General features: G+C 45.1%; 1 protein-coding gene across 1 annotated transcript in view; it reads right to left on the bottom strand.

The window, feature by feature from the left end:
- cdhr1a (cadherin-related family member 1a) overlaps positions 1-27272 on the bottom strand; it is a 45471-nt gene that overhangs the window by 16200 nt on the left and 1999 nt on the right. The window contains exons 3-14 of the mRNA XM_070865365.1: positions 25122-25267; positions 23586-23636; positions 18711-18800; positions 18512-18598; positions 16879-16995; positions 16638-16781; positions 13760-13838; positions 12706-12806; positions 9727-9930; positions 5077-5229; positions 4816-4980; positions 1967-2034 (exon numbers count right to left, since the gene is read on the bottom strand). Coding sequence (XP_070721466.1) covers positions 1967-2034; positions 4816-4980; positions 5077-5229; positions 9727-9930; positions 12706-12806; positions 13760-13838; positions 16638-16781; positions 16879-16995; positions 18512-18598; positions 18711-18800; positions 23586-23636; positions 25122-25267 — 1405 coding nt within the window. The remainder of the gene's footprint in view (positions 1-1966; positions 2035-4815; positions 4981-5076; positions 5230-9726; positions 9931-12705; positions 12807-13759; positions 13839-16637; positions 16782-16878; positions 16996-18511; positions 18599-18710; positions 18801-23585; positions 23637-25121; positions 25268-27272) is intronic.

A 27272-nucleotide genomic window follows, 5' to 3' on the forward strand; every position in this document is an offset into this window, starting at 1 on the left:
GTTTTTCTTTGAACTATTTATAAGTTCGAAATCGGAAAATAGGTTGGTTGACAGACAGTCAAAAATCATCCAGGCGGCTAATGAAGAGTTCGTTTGCCTTCCAATTGGTGGGGCAGGCGGTAAATTGGGAAGATGAATGTTTTAGGAAATTGATGGCGGAAGTCTGAGGGCAGGTAGTTGGAGTCAGGAGGGAGGTCACTTGAAGAAACCTCCAGGAATATGTCCAACCAAAGTTGGCTACGCGATGTGCACCTGTACCAGCATGTTGGCCAACAGTATTGGCGGTAAGCGCCATATCTAGTTGAAAATAATTTAAATGTTCTTGAGTTCTTAACTATTATTGAGGGAGAAGAATTCAATATTTGGGAGAACATTTCCTCTGTGCATTAGGTGTAATGAAACCTCAAACCCACTTACAAAGAATGGGCTCGGAACTCCTCGAACCCTGCCCCACCCCTGGCAAGGAGAGGCCTCCCAGCCGTAGCTTGCTTAGGATGTGATTCCCATCTTAAATCTGCTTAAGATGTTTGGGGCCAATCTTGAACCCATGTCTGCTGTCAGTAGATGTGGCTTTGCTGGGCCTAAGGTGGGCGTGCTAGCCCAAGTGTCAGCTGTGGTTCAGTGGGTAGCACACTTGCCTCTGAGTCAGAAGGCTGTGGGTTCAATTCCCACTCCAGCAACTTGAGCACATAAATCCAGGCTGACACTCCCAGGTGCCGTCTTTCAGATGAGACGTTGAACCGAGGACCCGTCTGCTCTCTCAGGTGGACATAAAAGATTCCATGGCACTATTTCGAAGAAGAGCAGGGGAGTTATCCCAGGCATCCTGGACAACATTTATCCCTCAATCAACATAACAAAAAATTACAGATTATCAAGCTGTTTGTGGGCTAATTGGCTGCCGTGTTTCCCACATTACAACAGTGACTACACTCCAAAAGTACTGTACTGTTGAGCGCTTTGTGACGTCCGATGGTCGTGAAAGGCGTTATATAAATACAAGTCTTTGTTTGTTTCAAGTTTCCCAGGGTAACCCGGGAATACCACCAGACACCACCCCTACCCTCCCAAACCTTGCTCCAGCTGTAGGTAGGGGGAGTGGGTGGAATACTCGTTTCATCCCTCTGATCGGAATTAGAGACACAACATAAACTGGGTGCAAACCCACTGGATCCGGGTTCCGCCACAAATTCCTTCTCGCATCCGTCCCCCCCCCCAACTACCTTCCTCCCGGTAAGTCATTCATGCGAATAACACCCTCTTCCCACTACAGGAATTTTGAGCTCCTCCAACAGGCATTTTATGGTTTCATTACACAGTGGAAAACTTTGGTCATCAGGCCGGAATATGGGTATTATTAATCAGGTGATCGTGACAGGCTGGGAAAAACATTCTGAGATATAACATAGAAATATAGGAATATGGAGTAGGCCATTCAGCCCTTCGAGCCTGTTCTGCCATTCAATGGCTGATCTGCGACCTAACTCCATATGGGCGCCTATACCCCATATCCCTCAATACCTTTGGTTAAGAAAGAGCTATCAATCTCCAATTTAAAATTCACAATTGACCCAGCATCAATTAGAAAAGAGTTCCAAACTTCTGCCACCCTTTGTGTGTAGAAGTATTTCCTAATTTCACTCATTTCAACTTAACATATCAAGGGTGCATTTTCATCACAAGAAACTGTGATCAACCTTCACTTTTGGCGGGGGGGGAGGAGACAGGCCAGCCAAGAATTATTGTTGCACAAAAAGTGACGCATTTTGCTGCGTTGGAAATAAATGGAAAAAAACGGCTTGCCAGACACTTATTCAGGAGCCAGTGCAGCTGTCAAGGGAAGAGCGACTGAGACCCAATCAAACCTCACGCAGTTTGGACTTTTTTAAATTGGATTTTTGAGGATTGCTCTATTTAAACCTCCAGCTACTCCTTGGAATTAAAAAAAATCAATAATATTACTCACAGATCGGCCCCTGTTCCATATATCGAATACTTGATTTCTCCCCACATTTCTGAGTCGAGATCATTTGCCTATAAAGATAATCAAAGTTCAGAATAATGACAAGGCAGGTGCTGTTTTTATCAGAACCGATTTGATCGTTATTTACTAGCCCGCCATGCAACTGGCAATCACTTGATGCCATATACCATATGGTTCAATTATCTTACTTCTCCCCTGCATTGGTTTGGTTCGTAACATTAAGAAAAGTAACTAAGACCACTTGCATGCCATGGTCTTGTGTTGAAAAGGTATCTCACAACACAAAGAGAAAGGAGGTAGCGAGTGAGAGAGCAGATTTGTATTAAAGTGGGACCACTTCAAGAACGAAAGGCTTGCATTTATATAGCGTTTTCACGACCACCGGACGTCTCAAAGCATTTTACAGCCAGTGAAGTACTTTTGGAGTGCAGTCACTGTGGGAAACGTGGCAGCCAATCTGTGCACAGCAAGCTCCCACAAACAGCAATGTGGTAATGATGAGATAATCTGTTTTTGTGATGTTAATTGAGGGATAAATATTGGCCAGCACGCCATAACTCCCCTGCTCTTCTTTGAAATAGTGCCATGGGATCTTTTACATCCACCTGAGAGAGCAGACGGGGCCTCGGTTTAACATCTCATCTGAAAGACGGCACCTCCGACAGTGCGGCACTCCCTCAGCACTGCACTGGAGAACCAGCTTAGATTTAGGTGCTCAAGTTGGACTTGAACCCACAGCCTTCTGACTCAGAGGGGTGAGAGTGCTACCCACTGAGCCACAGCTGACGCTGTTAAGGTACAGAAGTTATGGTCAATGTTCCCTCTAAGCTGCGCCATTATGTGGCCACGCAGTAATGGGAAAGGTCCTGTGCTGGATGCTGACTGGCTTTTACATTGTAAATACAATACTGCGCAGAAATTTAAGGGGACAGTGCATTGAAAGAAACAGGCCGGGCAGAACAAAGCGCAGCTCATGGGAAAATTGCTTAAGGTACTGGACTAACAACCCAGAGGTCATGAGTTCAAATTCCACTAGAAAAATCTGGTAATTTATGGGCAATGATCGTAATACCTGTCGCATTGTGGTAAATACTGAGCTGGTTCACAAATGTCCCTTATGGTAGGGAACCTGTGACCCCTTTGTGGTCTGGCTCCATTACACCACTGGTTGGGCAATAAATACTGCCTTGCCGCTGACACCCACGTCTCGAGAACAAAGCTAATAAAAAGTGCTGGTGAAGAATGGAAATGCTGACTTTGCACTAGTAACGTGGCGCGAGGACTGATTTGACATTAGAAACTCCACAGATTCCCCGATGGCCCAGTGATAGAAGGATGTGAGCAACTGTAAAGCTGAATCACAAGAAAAGTCACTGCCTTCAGGGTTGGGGAGCGGGGGGGGGGAAAAGAGCACTGGCAAAAAGCTAGATACTCTCTGGGGTTTGCTTTGGAGAGACAGAAACAGAGGGGGTGGGGGATTTTAACCCCCGAAAACAGGTGGGCTAGGGTCAGATGGGAGCTAAAAGTGTTAAAAATTTGAATCTTGACCCCCAAACCGCCTCCAACCCGCCCACATCCGGTTTTAACCCCGACCCCGCCGATAATCTGCAGCCCCTGATCCCCGGCCTTCAGACCCGCTCCAGCTACCGCCCCCCTCCCCACTCCCCGCCCCAATCCCTCCCTTACTCCTCCTCTCTGTGGCCTGGTGCCACAGGCCTACCTGCCCGACAGCCTCTCCATCTGGCTGGCTGCGGGCGGGAAACAGAGAATCAAATGTTAATCAGGCCTTGCCATTAAATTCAGCAGGGCCGGACCACATCCCAGCCCTCCCCCACACCCGCCTGGCTCCCTAGCCGCCTCCAAATTAGTGGCTGATACGATGCCTGAAGCCATTTTCCAGGAGGCACAATAACAGCAACAACTTGCATTAATATAGCGCCTTTATCGTAGCGAAACATCCCAACGCACTTCACAGGAGTATTATGAGATAAAACATTTTTTGACACTGAGCTGCATAAGTAGAAATTAGAGCAGGTGACCAAACGTTTGGTCAAAGAGGTAGTTTTAAGGAGCATCGTATGAAAATGTGCAAGGAACCCAAATTTAATTTCAATTGGAATTGGGATAAGGCTGCTGAGTGTCATCAGACTATTCCAGCATGGAGGGCATCACAATGGAGGCCAACCCATGCTTTCATCTGATAGCCACATATCATCATCATCATAGGCGGTCCCTTGAACGAGGATGACTTGCTTCCACACCAAAAGGAATGAGTTCGCAGATGTTCCAATGATATTCCAGTCCTGAACCCCAGGGGTGGAAGATGCCTGTGCGTGGATTTTTTTAACGTGTGGTGACCATTGCACATTAGCCACCACACGGGCTCGACAGAGCTAGGCCTTTATCCAGTGGCAAGGATTAACCAGGACGACTGGAGACCAGCTCTGCTCTGCATGGGCCTAGTGAGCATACATATCGCAGTGTGGGCTGGGCCCGTGCTGCCCCTGGGCTCTCGGCTCTTCTGGGCCCCGTACCACCATTTGCCACACCTCTGCCACGATCTCTCACCGCTCCTCCGTCACAAAACATTCGCGGATAGGAGACGGGAGTTGGAACGCCAGCTTAGTTTCCCCTCCCGCGGCCCATTGCTAACAATTATAGCAGCCCTACTCCCACAGCGGTTGAGAGCAGCTAACTCACCACAGACTGGGAGTGAAACCCTGGGACCGGCAGGCCTGTGAGGTCCAATCGCACTTTACCAACTGAGCAACAGGGGGAGCTGTTTAAAAGAAATGTTCACAAGATCGCCGCTAAAAACATCCTCCACTTACGGTTACACAGATAACAGGAGAGCCCCCAGGTGAGTTTTCAGGAATCCGTGCAACATAGAATTCGGCCGTGAACTTGGGAATATTGTCATTTGTGTCCACCAGATGAATGATAATGTCGGCCGTGGAACTGAACTTTTCTGGAGTGTCCGACTCAACAGCAAGGAGCTATAGAGGAAGTAATGGTATTTTTTTATTGAAGCTGGAAGATCTACGTAAAACCCAAATTTGTCAAAACCTACTCGGATCTCCAAACGCACGTACCTTGAAAGTAAACACTTGGAACTTTTCGTAGTCAATAGCAGCCGAGTCCTCCACTATTATCGTGACTTGTGCTTCATTGAGGACAGTCTGGGGAATAACTCGGAATATACCTTCAGGGCCCACTAGCCTGAGGTTGAATTGTGCGTTTGATCCCTGAGGCAAAAATTAAACTTTGTTACAGATTTGTTCGCTCTCGGTTAATTAGTGCTAGCATGTTAAAGGGGTTCCTGTTCTCAGGAAAATGTTTGCCAAATCTTTTCCTCCATTGTTGCAAGGGGAATGGATTATAAAAGTAGGGAAGTCTTGCTACAACTGTACAGGGTGTTGGTAAGACCACAACTGGAGTACTGCATACAGTTTTGGTCTCCTTATTTTAAGGAGGGATCATCATCATAGCGGTCCCTTGAACGAGGATGACTTGCTTCCACATGAGTTCACAGATGTTTCAATGAAGGACCCGTTATTCCAGTCCTGAACTCCAGGGGTGGAAGATACCTGTACATGGATTTTTTTTAATGTGTTGCACATCAGCCACCACACGGACTTGTCAGAGCTGGGCCTTTATCCAGTGGCAAGGGTTAACCTGGACAACTGGAGACCAGCTCTGCTGCACGGACCTAGTGCGCACACACGTGCTGCCCCAGGGCCCTCGGCTCTTCCGGGCCCCGTACCCGCATTCGCCGCACCTCCGCCACGATTTCTCGCCACACCACTGCCACGATTTCCCGCTGCACCAAGTACCAATATCTTGAAGACACCATCATCTCCCAGTTTACCTCCCAAATCACACACAACCCTGACTGGAACATAGTTCGGGTGTTCGTTCATTGTCGCTGGGACAAAATCCTGGAATTCCCTACCCGATGTCATCATTGGCTGCGCACCTTCTAATGGGCAACTAAGAACAGGCAATCAATGCAGCTTTGCCAGAGTTGATTTCAAAATTCTCATCCTTGTTTTCAAATCCCTCCATGGCCTCGCCCCTCCCTATCTCTGTAATCTCCTTCAGCCCAACAACCCCACCGAGATGGCCGCGCTCCTGTAATTCTGCCCTCTTGCATTGGAGACAGTTCAGAGAAGGTTCACAAGGTTCATTCCTGAGATGAAGGGGTGGTCTTATGAGGAAAGGTTGAGCAGGAATGGGCCTATACACATTGGAGTTTAGAAGAATGAGAGGTGATCTGATTGAAACATGTAAGGTTCTGAGGGGGCTTGACAAAGTAGATGCAGAGAGGATCTTTGCCCTCGTGGGGGAATCTAGAACTAGGGGGCATAGTTTCAGAATAAGGGGTCGCCCATTTAAAACTGAGATGAGGAGGAATTTCTTCTCTCAGAGGGTCGTGAATCTTTGGAATTCTCTACCCCAGAGAGCTGTGGAGGCTGGGTCATTGAAGATATTCAAGATGGGGATAGGCAATTTTTTGAACTATAGGGGAGTCAATGGTTATGGGGAAAGTGGAGTTGAGGCCAAAATCAGATCAGCCATGATCTTATTGAATGGCGGAGCAGGCTCGAGGGGCCGAATGGCCCACTCCTGCTCCTATTTCTTATGCTTCTTATCCCTGCATGGTTTTCATACAGTGGCAGCGTTGTGGTGCATTTTGACATGATGTACATCACGTGCTTGTAAACAAATAAAAAATGGTTTAGCAAAGTTGTTTTGCTGGAACATCTTGATCTTTTAATATTTGGCACAGAGTGCTTTCTATTCATGAAGCCTTTGAATACTCACTGGCCTTTTTTATATGAAACCAATGATGCCAGCTTTACTTGTCATCTAGATTCAGCCCAGTTAACTTAACTCAGGATGACAAATCCATGCCAAATATCTATAGAGTTGGGTTCGACGAATCAAATTGGTGTATCCTTAGCACAATGCTCTCAGACACCCACCGGTCTTCCATCCGAACGTCAGGGACAGTCAGGAAACACAAATGCCATAAAGCCATCAAGGAGCCTTAGTACCAGATGACCAAGCATTGCACATACACTCTACTACCATAAGGTTCTCTCCTCGCTCCCAACCCAATTGGATTACTACGGATGCTTACTCTCCTAGAAATTAGTTGCTTTCAATGGATCACCAGTCACATAAGAACATAAGAATTAGGAGCAGGAGTAGGCCATACGACCCCTTGAGCCTGCTCCGCCATTCAATAAGATCATGGCTGATCTTCGACCTCAACTCCAATTTACCGCCCGATCGCCATATCCCTTGAATCCCCGAGAGTCCAAAAATCTATCGATCTCAGCCTTGAATATACTCAACGATTCAGCATCCACAGCACTTTGGGGATTCCAAAAATTCACAACCCTCTGAGTGAAGAAATTCCTCTTCATCTCAGTCCTAAATGACCGACCCCTTATCCTGAGACTGTGCCCCCTGGTTCTAGACTCTCCAGCCAAGGGGAAACAACCTCTCAGCATCTACCCTGTCAATCCCCTCAGAAGCTTATAAATTTCAATGAAATCACCTCTCATTCTTCTAAACTCCAGAGAGTATGTTTGCTTTAGCTTGCAAGTAATTCTTAAAAGATATAGGGGCTGAAATTGCCCCGCTCCTTAAGGCCTGCTACCACCGCAAATCAGCGGCCATGCTGTGGAGTGGAGTGGCCGCCCTTTTGATGGAATGGCCGCTGATAGCCCAATTGCCCTCTCGAGTTTTCCCGGCGGTGCCCTGATCCCGCCTCCCCTTTCCTTATCGCTCCGCTGCTGCTGATCCGTCTTAAACGCGTATCACCGTGCACACCGCTGATCTAACCCCTCGACGGAACATTCCCCTCGGCAAAATCTTCGGCCCGCCTGGCGTTGCCAAAATGAGCATTTTCCCCGGTGGTCCAGTGAGGCTGTGGCCTTTTGCAACGGTGGTGCAGCTTCCCTTAAAGGGGAGGGCGCACTGCCGCTGCCACCATGTATTTTTTTTTTGTCGGCCGACTGCCAGGTTGGCCCGGCAATTATGCCCCCGGGTTCAGCCAAGCCGCCAACAGGCAGCCTGGCAACCCCTCTTGGGTACCAGGCTGCCGATCGGCCGAAACCCTCCCTGGTGGCCCAGTAGGACCAAGTTTTAAAATTGCAAAGGCTGTCCCCTCAGGTGTAGTCACCGCCCCCATTAAGACCGACTTCCGGATCAAAACAAAAAAAGCCCAAAGAGCTGAATGTCACTCAAGAGACGACCTGAACCGCAGCTGCGGTAAAAAACATCGAAACGGGGTGGGGGGTGCCCTGTTTCGGGCGGGGGGGGGGGGTGCAATTTGTACCCCATTGTGGGTCCAGTCACAAATGCCTGTTGCAAACTTGCCCTCTGTTAATTACAACAGAGAAAGTGATAGCAAAAGGCTAGCGTGCTTGTGCAGGAGCGCACTTTACTCCAATGCACACCAGCCACCATATTTTAATAGGATGCGCCACCCCAAATCCAAAATGTACATTTTAGCCAAAATTAGGACATTTGCAGAGAAATGATCCAGTATTGGATACTCCTAGTTTCCAATTTAGTTTAGGTTTCAACCTGAGCAGCAACCCTGATAATCCAAATATGTCAGCACAGAATACTTTGATAGGAGCTAGAAATGTGTACAAAACATTTCACAATGATTAATGTAAGGAACTGGCTGACACAATACGGGGCTTCAAGTGAAAATCAATACTTCACTGCAGACATTTCTACCACTGAATAACAGAGGTTTTGAATAATGTTTTAAAACAGCAGATGGCAATATATCCATGAAATAATTTCAAAGAGGTCCTTAGCAGAGTATTTTTTAAATGATGAGAGGTTGGGAAATGTTGGTGTTCAGAGGGACCTGTGTGTCCTTGTACACAAATCACTGAAAGTTAACATGCAGGTACAGCAAGCAATTAAGAGAGCAAATGGTATGTTGGCCTTTATTACAAGAGGATTTGAGTGTATGAGTAAAGACGTCTTACTGCAATTATGTAGGGCTCTGGGGAGACCACACCTGGTGTACTGTGTATAGTTTTGGTCTCCTTACCTAAGGAAGGATATACTTGCCATAGAGGGAGTGCAATGAAGGTTCACCAGACTGATTCCTGGGATGGGGGGATTGTCCTATGAGGGGAGATTGAGTAGACTGGACCTATATTCCCTAGAGTTTAGAAGTATGAGTGGTGATCTCATTGAAACATTCAAAATTCTTACAGGGCTTGACAGGGTAGATGCAGGGAGGATGTTTCCCCCTGGCTGGGGAGTCTAGAACCAGGGGTCACAGTCTCAAAATAAGGGGTCGGCCATTTAGGACTGAAATGAGGAGAAATTTCTTCACTCAGAGAGTGGTGAATCTCTAGAATTCTCTACCCCAGAGGGCTGTGGAGGCTCAGTCTTTGAACATATTCAAGATAACGATCAATAGATTTTTGGATATTAAGGGAATCAAGGGATATGGGGATCGGGCAGGAAAGTGAAGTTGAGGTCGAAGATCAGCCATGATCTCATTGAATGGCGGAGCAGGCTCGAGGGACCAAATGGCCTTCTCCTGCTCCTATTTCTTATGTTTTTGTATAAGCTCTGACAAAGACTAATTTGCAGTTCCATGTAGATTTATAAAATGGTGTTCTTATCCAAAATGTTGCCTTCTCTAATTTAATCTGTAACGTATTTGTTTAGTTTGACTGTAAAATAAGTAGACAAACCTGATCAGAGTCATTAACTGTGATTTTCAGTCCGCGCAGTATCTCTCCTTCTGGGGGGTGTTCATGCATTGTGATCTCGAACTGCGACTGTGGGCCATTTACACCATAAAAGGTGGGCCGATGATTGTTGAGATCCACCACTTGGATTGTTACCATGGCTGTCATAAACACTGGTTTGTCAACATCTGGATTAACTTCTGAGGCCTGGTACAGAACACAACAAAGGGATCTGTGTGGGTTACGTCTGGATTGTCACGCTTCGCACTTGTGCATCATTGGCTTCCGGTTAAGTAACACCTCGATTTGAAAATTCTCATCCTTACTTTCAAATCCCTCCATGGTCTCGCCCCTCCCTATCTCTGTAATCTCCTCCAGCCCCACAGCCCCCGTGATGTCTGCGCTCCTCTAATTCTGCCCTCTTGAGCATCCCTGACTACAATCGCTCAACCATTGGTGGCCGTGTCTTCTGTTGCCAAGGCCCCAAGCTCTGGAACACCCTGCCTAAACCTCTCCGCCTCTCTACCTCTCTTTCCGCCTTCAGGACACTCCTTAAAATCTACCTCTTTGACCAAGCTTTTGGTCACCTGCGCTAATGTTTACTTCTGTGGTTCGGTGTCAAATTTTTATCTTATAATACTCCTGTGAAGCACCTTGGGACGTTTCACAACGTTAAAGGCGCTATATAAATACAAGTTGTTGTTTCTACCAGTAGGAATACATGGTGTGATTGGTGTGATTGGTGCGATGAAACGGGGCAGAGGAGCGCCAGTGTATTGTGCTGTGGAATGGGACTCTGTGGCTCCATAGTGTGGCCCATCACTTGCTGAGTTACCATCTCAGTTGCATTGCTGTGGAAGACCCAAGTGAAGGCCAGACACTTCTCCATAAGAGAAGTCAGCCTAAACTGCTCTGAGGCGGCAGGCAACTTCAGAGCATCACTGGAGGTGACTTGACAGCAGATCACCTGTCTGCCTTCTTTATAAAATTATGAGGGGCCTAGATAGAGTGGATAGGAAGGACCTCTTTCCCTTACCAGAGAGATTAATAGCTAGGCATAGATTTAAAGTAGTTGGTAGAAGGATTAGAGGGGAGATAAGGAAACCTTTCTTCACCCAGAGGGTGGTGAGGGTCTGGAACTCACTACCTGAAAGACTACCTGGGAGAGGCAGAAACCCTCATCACATTTAAAAAGTACTTGGATATGCACTCGAAGTGCCGAAACCTGCAAGGCTACGAACCAAGAGCTGGAAAGTGGGTTTGCGCTGGATAGCTCTTTTTTGGCCAGCAAAGCAACGACGGGCTGAATGGCCTCCTTCTGTGCCGTAGATTTCTATGATTCTATGAAAACCATGCTGGGAAAATGATCAGTGTTGCTATTTATGTGCTATAGCTTAAATAATAGCGTAATCATTTATAAAGTGGCTCAGTGGGGAGCACTCATATCTGTGAGTCAGAAGGTTGTGGGTTCAAGTCTCACTCCAGGGACTTGAATACAAAAATCTAGGCTGACATTCCAGTGCAGTACTGAGGGAGTGCTGCACTGTTGGAGGTGCAGTCTTTCGGATGAGACATTAAACCGAGGTCCCGTCTGCTTTCTCGGGTGAACGTGGCACTATTTCGAAGAAAAGCAGGGGAGTTATCCCCGGTGTCCTGGCCAATATTTGTCCCTCAATCAACATAACAAAAACATATTCATTGGTCATTGTCACATTGCTGTTTGTGGGAGCTTCCTGTGAGCAAATTGGCTGCCGCGTTTCATACATTACGACAGTGACTACACTCCAAAAGTACCTCATTGTCTCTAAAGCGCTTTGAGGTGACACAATGAACCGATTGGCCTCTTTCTGTGAGGTAAAGATCTACGATTCTATGAACCCTGGCTAGTTATAGCATAAGGCAGAGGAGACCCATCTCAAGGAGAAGGCAGTCTCTCTCTCTCTCCTCTAAAAATAAACAGTGTAATGCTCATAAGACCAAAGCCTATATTGCAGTACATATTCACATCTTTTTAACTACCTCTTGATCTTTGATGCACTATTCTTCAGCTGAGAGAAGGAGGAGGAGCAGACAGCCTGCTTCAGTCTTTAGCCAATCCCATGCCGGGGGGTGGGAGAGTGGGGGAAGGTGTACGATAATGACATTTGCTTTCCTCCCTCTGTCACTGCTGCTTGAAAGTATAGAGGGATCACAGGGTCGATCCTGTGTTCTGCTGCTCTGTTGGGCAGCGTGTTGAAGCATCAAAAGACCGCCCTCTCTTTTTAGAGAGGAGTCAACCACTAATATTGCGGAGTTATTTTTGTGCAATTCACATAACTCGAAAAATCTGAGCAGGATATTAAAGAGTGCCAATTCTAAATAAGGTGTCTTTACCTATACCATGGGTCTAAACACTTTGCTATATTCTTCATAAATTAAGATAGATTCAAGGTTCCTTTCAAAGATTGTTAAACAGTTCTGGGCCTTCTAATGACACTGGTTGAATATTAATGCATGCACACTTAATACAAATTATAAGGGAGACATAAGCCTGTCTTAAAGAAAGGGCTGATTCCGTGTTCCGGCACTCTTGGCAGGGAGTGCTTGCTGAGAAATATCAGGCCTCTCATTCCCTGATTTTTGCATTTGTTCATTTAAATGGAGAGAGCATCAGGCGCTGTGGGCAAACGTTTATTTTTTCCCTGCGTGGCTCTTTCAAATTTTCACGCATGTGCCGGTTTCACTTTAAAAGCTTGCGAGTGTCCTGCGCGGGACCTCCAGACCATTACATGGCCGTACAGCTTCCACAGGATCATTGCTGCGGAACTGCAATTTCCCATCCCGTGGTCTCTACCATTGCAATTCCACGCTGGAAAAGCCCACTCGTGAAATGCCTTAACATCTCCTTGAAAACAATGAGACAAAGCATTTCATAGAAACACATTAAGCATTCATCCTCCTCAATTTAAAACGTAAGTTCCGTTTCACAAGTTTCTGACCCACCTGAATTAGAAGTTTGTAAACCTCCTTCGTAAGAAGCTCTGTAGTTTGGAGAACAGTAATAGCTCCATTTGTGCTATTTATGCCAAAAGATCCATCATTTCCTATGAATAAATTGCAAGGTATTGATAAAAATGAAGAGTACCCAAATAACGCTGACATTTTGCAAACCCGGTTTTACCGAGCCAATCACATGAATTTAAATTTAATCTGATTGCCACTTCCATGCCCTTCAAGTGTACCAATTGATCGAGGACACCTCACTTACCCCAAGTGTTAGGCTAACAGATTCCTATCTAGTTAAAAAAATTAGGACATTATCCTTCAGTACTTGGGTGCAGGCCATATTTATGCAGCTCCTAAAATAGGAGGGATGCTTCCAAATACACTCACATTTGTACCAACACAAGACCTGCTCTGAGGCAGCTCTGGTCTACACTGGTACCGATTAACTTTGCCGATCTGTGGTGATAAATGGAGATCAGATTTCATCTCCGGTAACATGACAGCCGTAACAGGTAAAATGCGGGCCATAGCCACGGTTCATTGCTGAGATTCCATCGCATAGATCAGGGACGTCCCAGATATTTGTTTTCTTGGGCATACAGGTGGGCATTATTGACCAGCCATATATGAGGAAGATTGAGTGAAGCTATCTTTTTGGAATGGAACCTCACTAGCTCGAAGCACAAGTCTGAGATAAGGATATAACACGATAATCTCGATTCTTCACCCTACACTCCCACTTCACTGAATTTGTCCAATGACACTTAACTATTCCTTTTAATTTGAAAATATCTCAGGTTGGTGATACAAACAGACCTTGGTGCTTAGACTTAGGATTTATCCACCAATAAAGCAACAGCACCATGAACGGCCCTTCCCAAACCTCTGAGTCCATGACATTCAAAAAGGACGAACCAATAAATAAAAAAATCTAAGTGACTCAGTTGTCTGGGTTTGAAAGTCCAGTGTGACAGAACTTGGGGCTCTATGGACCCACAAAGCCTGCCGTTTGGACATGTCTGCCGCGGCGATATCGTGTGATTTCACTTACCATACGCAATGGTGTAACGAATTGGATTTGGAGTACCACGGTCTCCGTCATAGGCCAGCACACTAATTATCTCCGAGCCCTACAAGGGAAATTAAAATATGTCGTTTGTATGAAACTGCACAACCTTTTCTTACCTGCATTGTTGACGTGAATTTTTTCTTGTAATTATTTTATCCAATTTCAATTCTATGGGCATTCCTGCAACTAGCCTGCCAAAGACATTTTTTTTCATTCCTGAGATATGGGCATCGCTGGCAAGGCCGGCATTTATTGCCTATCCCTAAATTCCCTTCAGAAGGTGGTGGTGAGCCACCTTCTTGAACCGCTGCAGTCCCGTGTGATGAAGGTGCTCCCCCAGTGCTGTTAGGGAGGGAGTTCTAGGATTTTAACCCAGCGACGATGTAGGAAGGGCGATATATTTCCAAGTCAGGATGGTGTGTAAGTTGATGGGGAACTTGCAATCACACGGAGCCTCCTCAGGAAATGCTTCTCTCCTTTTGGCACCTCGTGACAACGGCAGTCACAGGTACAAACATGTATCCTCCTACCATACTACAGTTTACTAGAGCTCCAACAAGCTATGGATCTCTTCCAGGTTTGTGACTACTCCCCTGTAAACTTTCTGTCACGCACAGCCAACAAATTCCTCTACAGAGTTGCTGCTAATTCTTCCATGGTTTGCAGTTCCTGGAGTCAAGCTATATTAAACCACAGAAATGTGACTTCTATGACACGTTATATAGATGTCAGCCATGCCTCAGTGGCAGCACTGTGGGCTCGGAGTCAGAAGGTTGTGTTCAAGTCTCACGCTAGAGCCTTGAGCACATAATCCAGGCTGACACCTCAGTGCAGTATTGAAGAGGTGCTGCACTGTCTCACCGTCTTTCGGGTGAGACAATAAACCGAGGCCTGTCTGCCCTTTCAGGCAGATGCAAAAGATCCCGTGGCACTATTTCAGGAAGAGCAGGGGAGCAGGTCAATATTTACCCCTCAACCAAAGTCACAAAAAAACCCAGATTTTTGTCACTGTCTCACTGCTGTGTGTGGGAGATTGCTGTGTGTAAATTGGTTACTGCGTTTCCTAAATTGCTATAGTGACTGCACTTCAATCGTACTTCATTGGCTGTAAAATGCTTTGGGATGTCCTAAGAACATGAAAGGAGCTATATAAATGCAAGTCTTTCTTTTTGTCAAATTTCAAAACTATTCTTTCTGATTGGCTGAGAAAAGGAGTTTGAAACCAGTTTTCAGCCAACCAGAAGGCTTGTTTTCTATGAAGTGCCCAAATTCTGAAAAAGGACAATGAGTAGGTGTGGGCAAGGGCAACAGCTATGTCTGAAAATGAAAGACAAATTAGAGAAGAAATAAGAGAAAAAAATGATAATGAAGAGGTAGAGCAGAAATAACACTTTGGGACTAGCTCAGCCTGGGATATTTATATACAATTTTATTAATATTACAACAGTAAAGCCTCGATTCAGCAGCATTAGTGCTGTAATGTTAAGTAATTATTGTGTTTCAGAGTATCTGGTGTTAAAAATGGCTCTGGCAGAAGTCACATGATGTTCTGTACATGTGTTACTTTAAGTGTTAATTTCCAGCAAGTGTTTGAATTACTGCTTATTTCTCACTGTATATTCTTGATTGTTCGTTCTGAATTTCACATCTCTGTCTTTCACCAATATTTGAGAGTGCAGACTTGAGCTACAGATTCCCCCAGCGCTCTGATGCACATGCTGGCTGATGGATTGGAGGTTGTTTAGGAACATAGGAACAGGAGTAAGCCATTTAGCCCCTCGAGTTTGTTCCGCCATTCAATTAAATCATGGCTGGCCTGTATCTTAATGTCTTCTACCCGCCTTGGTTCTGTAACCCTACATCCCCTTTCCTAACAATAACTTATTTAATGTATGCACCTGTGAGTGTGCTCACAGGTTTTTAGAGCTGTTGCATTGTGAGTGGTTTAGCCAGTCACATGATGTTCACAAGGCTCAATAAAATCCCAGTCAGTTGAGTCTAGGTCATCCACGATGAGGTATGCAGTTGTGAGCCTAGTGGATGAACTGGTAATGTGCAGTGTGATTGTTAATAAACCAACTAGTTCTTAATAGCAATGTGTTGCTATGAATTCTTAAGCAAAGAACCCATGAAGAAAATACATTACACCTACCAATTTCAATTTTGAAATTTTCAATTGATCCCTAGCCTCGACAGCTTTTTGGGCGAAGACAGTTCCAGATTTCCACCATCCAATTGCCCAAGTCATGAAAATAATTATTGGTAAATTCCCATCATTTTTTCCTCAACTGAGGATGAACTTTGTCCTGCAACTTGGCTTTGAATTCTTAACACGAGAAGATCAGCCATCTCGGCTGAGACCTGACCATGCGACTGCCAAATGCATCCACTTACAATGGTGAATGATTACATTACATAGGATTACACAGGATATACAGCACAGAAACAGGCCATTCGACCCAACCAGTCCATGCCCAACCGGCGTTTATGCTCCACTCGAGCCTCCTCCCGTCTTTCCTCATCTAAATCTATCAGCATAACCCTCTGTTCCCTTCTCCCTCATATGATTGTTTAGCCTCCCCTTAAATGCATCGATACTATTCACTTCAACCAGTCCTTGTGATGGCGAATTCCACATTCTCACCACTCTCTGGGTAAAGAAGTTTCTTCTGAATTCCCTATTGGATTTCTTGCTGACTATCTTATATTGATGGCCTCTAGTTGCGCTCTTCCCCACAAGTGGAAACATTCTCATTGTATCCACTCTATCAAAACCTTTCACCATTTTAAAGACCTCTATTTGGTCACTTCTCAGCCCTCATTTTTCATGAGCTGTGATGGGTCACAATCCACTACTTACAGGCTCTGTACCTTCATACACATATCCAAAATATGGTGTGCCAGCAAATATGGGAGGGGTGTCCTGAATATCCACAACATTGATTGTTACGGTGGCTGTAGAAGAGCAAACGTGATACTTTCCTTTCAGGTTCCCACCTCCGTCCTAAGATAAAAGTGAAATTAAAATTGTCCTTTGTTATAGATACAACAAACTCACTGAACTTTTTTCCCCGCAATGTCTTGTAAAATTGTCAATTTACCTTCGCTATGACAGTGACAAAATGAACCCTGGACTTCTCGAAATTCAGAGTTATGCTTGGCTTGATTCGAAGGACCCCACTATGTCGGTCCATTGAAAATTTATTTTTACGCATATTCTGGAAGAGATAAACCAGAAACAGTATTAATACAGTGAGGAGAACTGCCAATGAAAATCTAAACAACAACTTGTATTTATATAGCGCCTTTAACGTACTAAAACATTCCAAGGCACTTCACAGCGGTGTTATAAGACAAAACCAATACATTTGACACCGGGCCACATAAGAAGGAATTAAGGCAGATGACCAAAAGCTTGGTCAAAGAGGTAGGTTTTAAGGAGCATCTTAGAGGGAGAGAGAAAGGTAGAGAGGCGGAGAGGTTTAGGCAGGGAGTTCCAGAGCTTAGGGCCCAGGCACCTGAAAGCACGGCCACCGATGGTTGAGCGATTATAATCAGTGATGCTCAAGACGGCAGAATTTGAGGAGTGCAGACATCTCAGGAGGTTGTGAGGCTGGAGGAGATTACAGAGATAGGGAGAGGCGAGGTCATGGAGGGATTTGTAAACAAGGATGAGAATTTTGAAATCGAGGTGTTGCTTAACCGGGAGCCAACAAACAGTAAAAAGAGATGAGAAAGAAGTGAATTAAAAAAAATAAAGTTCTTACTTAAAAAAATCAAAGTAGACTATTATTATTCTTAAAAGCATGGTGTAAACAGAATGAGAGTAACTTTAACTTGTGCCGATAATGTAAAATGAGTGATATAATAAGTCGGTCACCTGTAATACACCGTTCCCAATTTCCTTTCCACTGAAGTTAATGGAAAGAGACATCGGGAGAGGTGTGTGATGGGTAGCTGACCTGAGATCATTTTACACTATCGGGAAATGTTACAATTACTCCCAACATCTTCTGGTCACGAATACCCAGAAAGTATTTCATTTGTGACCCTGAGGAGAAATCTTTTCACTCAGAGGGTGGTGTGGCTCTGGAACTCACTGCCTGAATGGGTGGTTGAGGCAGGAACCCTCACCGCATTTAAAAAGTAATTGGATGTGCACTTGAAATGCTGTAACCTCCAGAGCTACGGACCTAGTGCTGGAAAGTGAGAGTAGGTTGGATAGCTCTTTGTCGGCCGGCACGGACCCGATGGGCTGAATGGCCTCCTTCTGTGCTGTAAATTTCTATGATTATGACCCTTAAGAACATAAGAACGTAAGAAAGAGGAGCAGGAGTAGGCCTTACGGCCCCTCGAGCCTGCTCCACCATTAAATACGATCATGGCTGATCCGATAATGGACTCAGGTCCATTTCCCCGCCCGCTCCCCATAACTCCTTATTCCCTTATCGGTTAAGAAACTGTCTATCTCTGTCTTAAATTTATTCAATGACCCAGCTTCCATAGCGAATTCCACATATTTACAACCCTCTGAGAGAAGAAATTCCTCTCATCTCAATTTTAAATGGGCGGCCCCTTATTCTAAGATTATGCTCCCTAGTTCTAGTCTCCCCTTGTGACAGGATGAAAGTCCGAGCCACTCAATTATTTCCCATATCCCACGGTCACCTAAGGATGGTCCTTTCATTCCCTTTAATTCTCCTCGGTCTCATTCTTAGATCAGGTGATCCGTACCTGTAGAAAGTAGGTGACACTGCCTCCAGATCCATTGTCTTTGTCCACTGCGAGCACCTGGAATATGCTGGCACCAGAGGGTGTGTTCTAGCAGTCCCCCAGTCCAAGAGGAAAAAAAGCATTAGTCATCAGAAGCTTTGCACTGAATACTTGTCAGCCACCAATTAAGGAAGGTATACAGTTCTGAAAAGAAACTTACCTCAGGGACGCTAACGATATAAGGTGTGTTAATGAACTCCGGACTCTCATCGTTGGCATCTGTTACAAGTATTCGAACCTTTTCGACAATCTGTAAGCACAAAGGGCTCGTCATCTATCATCCAGCACTGAAAGAAGATTTTGCAGACCTGTATCCATGCTCCCTGAAACCTCATACAGAAAGAATTACAAAACAAAATAGTATCACAAATTCTGTGCAAGATATGCACTGAAAGCAATGAGCCTGAAATTCCAGCCTCCCCGGGTCCGTACGGAGTGTGTGCGGACCTGGGAAGGCATCGCAAAAGCCGGTTTTCGGTGCTCAATGTGCATGTGCCGAAAACCGACTTTTCCGATCTATCAAGTTCTGGCTTGACAGATCCAACGCATCTCGGCAGCAAGGACTTTCGCATAGTGTAGGGGAGGATGAAAATCCCCTCATTTTACCCAGAAGGAAAAGGGCTGTGGGATCAGTCTGTGCTGTGAATTGAAACTGATACGGTTTGACCTTGGCAGAGCAGTGATTGAATGGGAGAGGACACCGGAGGGCCAATGGTGGGACAGAGTCAGCCCGAAGCATGTGGTTTTCAAGCCAATGGGAGAGCACTTGCTCGAAAACTGTGGGACTGACCCATAGCCATTATCGGGCTATTGCCTTCCCCATGTTTACACTATGGAAGGAAATTATGCAGACCTTCAGAAACCAGGGAACCCAAAACAACCCAAGGGCCGACACAATGGCTACAGGAGGCCAATGCAATCAGCACCCATTCAAACCTTGAGTAGTTAACATCAGTGGAAAAAACCCGCAATAATCTAAAACTGCTGCATTTTTCAAAATCACAAAGCCCACCAATGGGAAGAATCGATTTCAGCAGGAGAGGCGGACTGGATAATCTGGCTATAAAAAGGGGTTTCTGACGTAGTGTGTGTGGTTCCCTGCTCTCGTGATCCAACAACCAGCAAGCCTCTCGACACTGAAGGAAAACCAGTGTCCAAAGACACCGAAGATAGAAGAAACAAACCACCAGACTGCAGAAAGGCACAGTAGTGAGTATAAACTCTGGTCCCCGGAACTCCCAACTCAGTTAGGCCAGGAAAGGTGGGAGGTTGGACATTGTACTGCTAAACTTGTGTAAAGATTTTCGTTGTGTCTGTTTAGTGGGATTTAGGGGGATTGTTTTGTTGGTGTATTGCTGTTTGTCCTTGTCAAATAAATTGGAAGCCTAAAGTTCCTCTTGGAATCACCTTGTCTCAGTTCTATTGTATTACATCTCCTGATCGTGAGTCTTATGTCAGAACAGTGTAAGGGAAGCTAGGAGCGCCTCGAAAACGCTCAACTGTGTGTCACAGGCTAGGGAAGAAGGGGTTAGGAGTGTTTGACACTCACAGGTGCCTCACAGGCTAGGCATAAGCTGTGGGGACGCACGAGTCTCAAAACCCCCTTCATAAGCTGTGGACACAGTTTCTCCAGGGGTGCTCTTGCAGCACTCAGGGTACCTCACAGGCCAGGCATAAGCTGTGAGGGCAGAAGCCCAGAGAGAGACACCCAAGGCACAACAACACTCCCTGAAAACCCCTTACCATAGGCAAGATTGCGTTATTTGCCCAACTCTTGCCCAGCGAATGTCCTTAAAGCTCTTGCGCCTGGTAAAAGCAGGCGCATAGCCTACTTTTATCAGCGTAAGAGTTTTAAAACATATAAAAATAAAATTTTAAACCACATTTTCTGTTTAAAAACCCTGCCCAACCAAAGCAAGTTTATTTTAAACCATAATTACAAAGCTTTTTTTAAAAATCGGAAAATTATATATTTTTTGTAACACATTTATTAATTTTAATTTAAATATGTGGGATGTTTTTTTTATTTTTTATTTGTGTTTAGGTGTTTGGGGAGGGTGGGGGTGGGGGCGGGGGTTCTCATTCATAATGATGAGAATAATACTACTTACGGAGTTCCCATTATTATGAATGAGAATACTTTACCTTGATTGGGTGTCCAGGCCCACGTGACTCCAGCTCCCTCTCTACGTCCGTTCAGCCATGCCCGCGCTCCGATGCGCATGCCTCTTAGGCCTGAATCCGCAATCGCTGGTGGGCGCCTGAGCTAAAGGTAGGCGCGCATCTTTTCTCTTTTCAGGCGACTGCCCGCGGGAAGACAAGAACCGGGATTTCAGAGCCAATAATTGGGGGAAAATATTTTTCCATGAAAATAATTTCGACAAGATGGTGAGACAAAAATAGAAAACTCACCCTGAATGCACCTGAATTATTGGGTTCTGTGAAATAACACTATGTACATATAAAACGGTCCACGTGTATAGCATTGTTTTACCTAACAACATAAGCAATAGGAGCAGGAGTAGGCCACAAGGCCCCTCGAGCCTGCTCCGCCATTCAATGGGATCATGGCTGATCTTCTACCTCAACTCCACTTTCCTGCACTATCCCCACACCCCTGGATTCCCTTAATATCCAAAAATCTATCGATCTCTGTCTTGAATATACTCAACGACTGAGCCTCCACAGCCCTCTGGGGCAGAGAATTCCAAAGATTTACCAACCTCTGAGTGAGGAAATTCCTCCACATCTCAGTCCTAAATGGCTGTCTCCTTATACTGAGACTGTGACCCTCTGGTTCTAGACTCCCCAGCCAGGGGAAACATCCTCTCTGCATCTACTCTGTCAAGCCCTGTAAGAATTTTGTATGTTTCAATGAGATCACCTTTCACTCTTCTAAACTCTAGAGAATATAGGCCTAGTACTAAGCAGGTACTTCTAGAAGAATGAAGAGTGGTCGAATTATATCAAATGCTAATTGCAGAAGTGTTTCTCCAATCAGTTCAGAAACTGAACATGTCGTGTTGCCACTTTAAAATGATTTTGTTAGCCCAAGGTACTGTACTGGCTAGCTCCCAGCTATGATCTTTCAAAGAAGTTGTAATGAATCACAACATTGCTCCTAACCAATGCTAAAGGTCACCAATCACTGAGACCTCTGCTCAAAGCAACACCATTAAGTAAAGGAATGTAAAACCACTGTGACACTGAAATACTTTTTATTTGCTTAGTAAAGGATATTGCAGATTCTGTGATTCAAAATGGTTGCTATTGCATCCTTTGTTTATGGGCTGGTGCTGTGAGACTATTATCCTTTTCCAGTGCTTATTCATATGCCACCCTGCTAACTAGGAAGATTAGAATACAGAAAGCTCGCAGTGGAATAGTTCCTGATGAGATTACTGACACCCCTGTATTTAGCACAGATTGCTACCTTTTGTAATGGAGTGTCAGCCGTGGCTCAGTGGATAGCATGTTTGTCTCTGGGTCAGAAGGTTGTGGGTTCGACTCCCACTCCAGAGACTTGAGGATAGAAATCTAGGCTGACACTCCAGTGCACTGAAGGAGTGCTGCACTGTCAGAGCAGCCGTCTTTCAGATGAGACTTTAAACCCTGTCTGCTCTCTCAGGTGGATGTAAAAGATCCCAGCAAATTATTTTGAAGAAGAGCATGGGAGTTATCCCCTGGTGTCCTGGCCAATATTTATCCCTCAATCAATATAATAGATTATCTGGTCAATATCACATTGCTGTTTGTGGGTGTAAATTGGTTGCTATATTTCCCACATTACAACAGTGATTGCACTTCAAAAGTACTTAATTTCCTGTAAAGCGCTTTGAGATGTCCGGTGGTCGTGAAAGGTGCTATATAAATGAAATCTTTCTTTTTTTCAAGGCATGTGCATGGGTGACAGATATTGTTAACTATTTCTCTGGTTCAAATGTCCTTTGCAACTGGTAAATGTCTATTTTAAAACTTCTGCCCTACTGGTTTATTTTTGCCTCACTCCCACCCCAACATCCTCAAGGCCACAATTGCCTCGTCTTACTCGATGGCCACTTCAACATCTCCTTTCCACCGCCAACCCCACACACACACACTTTTCTTGGCCTCACTCTCACAGTAATACTGAGAGCAATATGGAGGGAAATGCAAAGAATTTCCTCACATTCCATAACTTCCCCATGAATGAAAGGCAAAGAGGGAGTGGTTGCCAACATAGGGGCACAGATACGAAGCAGAGAGTTGGGTGTAGATATTGCGTTGAGGCATGGTTTCAGGTGACCATGGGGTTTGAGTATGAGGGAGGGGGGGAGAAATTTAAAAAGAAATTCATTCATGGAATCTGGGCATCGCTGGCAAAGCCAACATTTGTTGCCCATCACAAATTGCCCTCGAGGTGGTGAGCTGCCTGCTTGGATACAACTGTGTGGCTCGCTAGGCCAATTCAGAGGGTAGTTAAGAGTCAACCACATTGCTGTGGGTCTGGAGTCACATATAGGGAAAGGACGGCAGATTCCTTCCCGAAAGGACCTTAGTGAACCAGATGGGTTTTTCCGAAAATCTGGTTGTTTCATGGTCACCGTTCCAGATACTACATTCCAGATCTACGTAATTATTTTGAATTTAAATTCCCCAGCTGCTGTGGTGAGATTTTAACTCATGTCTCTGGATTGTTAGTCCAGTCCTCTGTATTACTAGTCCAGTAATATAACCAGTACGCTACTGTACCACCCAGCATGCAAATTTAGGATGAGCAAAATATTAAATGAGGAAATGAAAGGCACTAGGATCTGATAGGTATAAAAGAATCCTTGGCCTTCAACATCTCAATTCAGTTGAGCATTACCAAGACAAAGAAACATGTTGACAATTGTCTTTGGTAATGCTTCAGTGAGTCTGCATTGTATCTGCAGCTATCAAGATCCTAATTTAAGCATTTCTAATTTATTTTTCTTTCTGGACGGAAAATGTCTCAGAATGGAGAAACCATAGCACACAGTACAAGGTTTTCTGAAAGCGTAACAACTCTTACCTTATTCACGCCGTCGGAAATACTGACCAGTACTTCAACTTCATCTTCTTTCTGGGGAAAAAAGGATCAACATATGTAGATATTATTGACTAAAATATAAAGGCTGACATTTCGAGTGCATGCTCTCAGTATGGAACCTCAACTATCGCCACTGTACTTTGGGAAATTCCCCCCTCGGGGACCCTGCCCGTGATTTTGCAACTAGTGCTTCCCGTTGGGTGAAATGGGATTGTGCATGCTGAAACTCAACCCTACAGTGCACATCTCATTGTTGTTAATATTCACCATACTTTTGACAACTAGACGACATTACAACAGTGACTACACTTTACAAGTATTTCACTGACTGTAGAGAATATGGGGCAAATTCAGAGAGAGTGAGTTGAAGATGGGGTTGTAAGCACGGTGGCACTGATTCTCTGCCCCAGACTCCCCTCTAGCGAAGCCCGGTTCTGGCTGTACAAACTTTACCTTATCATCTTAAAGGGAACTGGATGAGTATAACAGCCCGGATTTTGTGGTCAGTGTGCAAACAAACAGCGCTCACCCACCAACTTTTAGTGGGCTTTTGCGTGGCAATTAACAGTAATTAGAGATCCTTTTCAACGTGTCACCCGCTAACTGGGATCTGGGACCTATGTGGACAGGGCCAGCAATAGCGTATCTCCTTAACCAATCAGATTGAAGAATCCTTACAAAGTCCAAACCAGGAAGCATAAGTTAGAATAGTTAACTCAATGTCAAATCATGTACAGAAAGTGGAATAAAGAGATGGAAAGAAACATGGGATTAAAAGAGAGAGAGATAAAAAAGACAGCAAGAAAAAGTTTTAAAAAATGTTTTAATTTTTTTAAATCTCCAACATTAAAATCTGGAGGAATGAGGTCCCAGATCCCAGTTAGCGGGTGACACGTTGAAAAGGATCTCTAATTACCATTAATTGCCACGCAAAAGCCCACTAAAAGTTGGTGGGCGAGCGCTGTTCGTTTGCCATTGACCACAAAATCCGGGCTATTATACTCATCCAGTCCCCTTTTCAGGGCCAGAGAGGCTGTTTGACAGTAATTAAGACTCATCACGACGCTAAAAATTCACTTGCACTTGAGTCGACAAGTCCTAACATTTTCTGGCGTGTTTAGTGGGTAAGTACCGCAACTTCACACCCTTCATGTCGAATCTATCGGCGAGATACCGGCATAGCGCAACTTCTTGAGGAACAAGGCAAATCAGACAGCAATGTCCTGATTTCCGTGTTTACCTGCTCGTGTGTGGGCACCAGAAGTTGCTGTCCGATTTACTCCTTAATAACGGTGAGTGCTGATAGCCTCACCCTTATTCTCACTGCAAAATCCAGGCCATTAAAAAGAGCATGAGAATGGGATTAGAGTAGAAAACTCCAGTTGAAGAAGTGCGATGGGCCGAATAGCTGCCTTCTGTGCTGAAATTTCTCTGATTGCTTGATACTACGATAACAATGTGTGTACCAGCGTTGAATTGAAAAATATGACAGTAAAACAAAACAGAAAAGAGCCTTACCTCTCTGTCCAGTTCCTGCACCAAAGTTACATTTCCTGTTTGTGGATCCACTGCAAAATAGTGTTTTGATCCAGGTTCAAAGGTCATGTCATAAGTGACTGAATTTGACTCCAGATCTGTGCCATTTAATGTGTACAGATAGGATCCTAGGGAAGAAATCAAAACAGAGCTTATATCAGCAGGACCACATTTTGGAAATCAATTTGCACTGTGTGTGTTAATTCGGAGTTTTGTTTTAGTTGTTTTGTTTAACGCATTTGAAGGAACAAACGTATGTATTCAGTGTACTTTTTAGGGCTCAGATGTGTTACAGATAATGTACAAATGAGCAGCCAATCAGAATACACCTAGAATAAAGTTGTTGAATCACTCATTAGCGCATAATTTCTCACATTACAACAGTGACTGCACTCCAAAAGTACTTCATTGGTTGTAAAGCGCTTTGAGATGTCCGGTGATCATGAAAGGCGCTATATAAATCCAAGTCTTTCTTTCTTTTCATAAGCACTGTGAAAAGAAATTGCAAGGTGAGGTGACTCAGGTGAGGATGGGTCACAGAATTGGCCCTTTAGTGTTACATTCCTAACTCCAACCCACACTCCTGTTTTGTTAGCTTCCATGGAACCTCGTGATATTAGCCCTTAAAAATAAAGCACAGTCCAACAATCCAGCTGTGGGGAACGCAGATCTGAGTGCAGCACCCTCCATCACCTGAAGGAGGCACCAGCCGAGACATGCACGTTTTGGAAGGCCTTAATGAGTTTGAGAAAGGAAGATAACCAATCAAGTAGAGTCACTGACAGAGTCGAGATGGTGGCACACTTGGACACGATCTCTCACCACACCTCCGCATCAAACATTTGCCGAACCTCCGCCACGATCACCCACCGAATCTCAGCCATGATCCCTTCCTGCTCCTCTGCTGTACCAGGGCCCCGCCGATGCTCCTGTCCATGCTCCAAACAGCGACCTGGGTCCTGATGATGTCACCCAGTCACCTGCCTCAAAGCCGTCGCACACTTGGAGTGGCGGAGATGTGGCGAATGAGGGTACGGGGCCCAAAAGAGCCCCGGGCCCAGGGGCAGCACGGGCCTGCCCACACTGCGATATGTGTGCGCACTAGTTCTGTGCAGCAGAGCAGGTCTCCAGTCATCCTGGTTAACCCTTGCCACTGGACCAAGACCTAGCTCTGTCAAGCCCGTGTGGTGGCTGATGTGCAACGGTCACCACGCATTTAAAAAATCCACGCACAGGCATCTTCCACCCTTTCAACTGGAGTTCAGGATTGGAACATCGGGTCCTTCATAGAAACATCTGTGAACTCATGTGGAAGCAAGTCATCCTCGTTTGAGGGACCGCCTATGATGATGATGAGAGATGGTGGCTGAAGGAAGACTCCATACTGCTGAAATACAGCGCCCACAAGAGTCTAGTTCAGTTATATCATGAATCTGAATTTATGAGGCATAACAATGTAATGGAAGATATTCATGAACATGAATCGGTGAACAAGTTGCTTATCTCATTGAATAACGTGATACAAACTGTCTGTGACAAAAGCACCAGAGATGAGATGAGGAGAATTGGTTTGACTGTGACCCCTGGTTCTAGACTCCTCAGCGAGGAGAAACATCCTCCCTTCACTTACCCTGTCAAACCCTATAAGAATTTAGGTCTCCTGACCTAAGGAAGGATATACTTGCCGTAGAGGAGATGCAACAAAGGTTCACCAGACTGATTCCTGGGATGGGAGGATTGTCCTATGAGGAGAGATTGAGTAGATTAGGCCTATATGAGGCCGAAGATGAGATGGTAAAAACAGAGAGACAGACTATTATCTGAATGGTGACAGATTAGGAAAAGGGGAGGTGCAACGAGACCTGGGTGTCATGGTACATCAGTCATTGAAGGTTGGCATGCAGGTACAGCAGGTGGTTAAGAAAGAAAATGGCATGTTGGCCTTCATAATGAGGGGATTTGAGTACAGGGGCAGGGAAGTGTTACTACAGTTGTACAGGGCCTTGGTGAGGCCACACCTGGAGTATTGTGTACAGTTTTGGTCTCCTAACTTGAGGAAGGACATTCTTGCTATTGAGGGAGTGCAGCGAAGGTTCACCAGACTGATTCCCGGGATGGCGGGACTGACATATC

The sequence above is a fragment of the Pristiophorus japonicus genome, chromosome 22, assembly GCF_044704955.1.
Source record: "Pristiophorus japonicus isolate sPriJap1 chromosome 22, sPriJap1.hap1, whole genome shotgun sequence".
Classification (NCBI taxonomy): Eukaryota; Metazoa; Chordata; class Chondrichthyes; family Pristiophoridae; genus Pristiophorus; species Pristiophorus japonicus.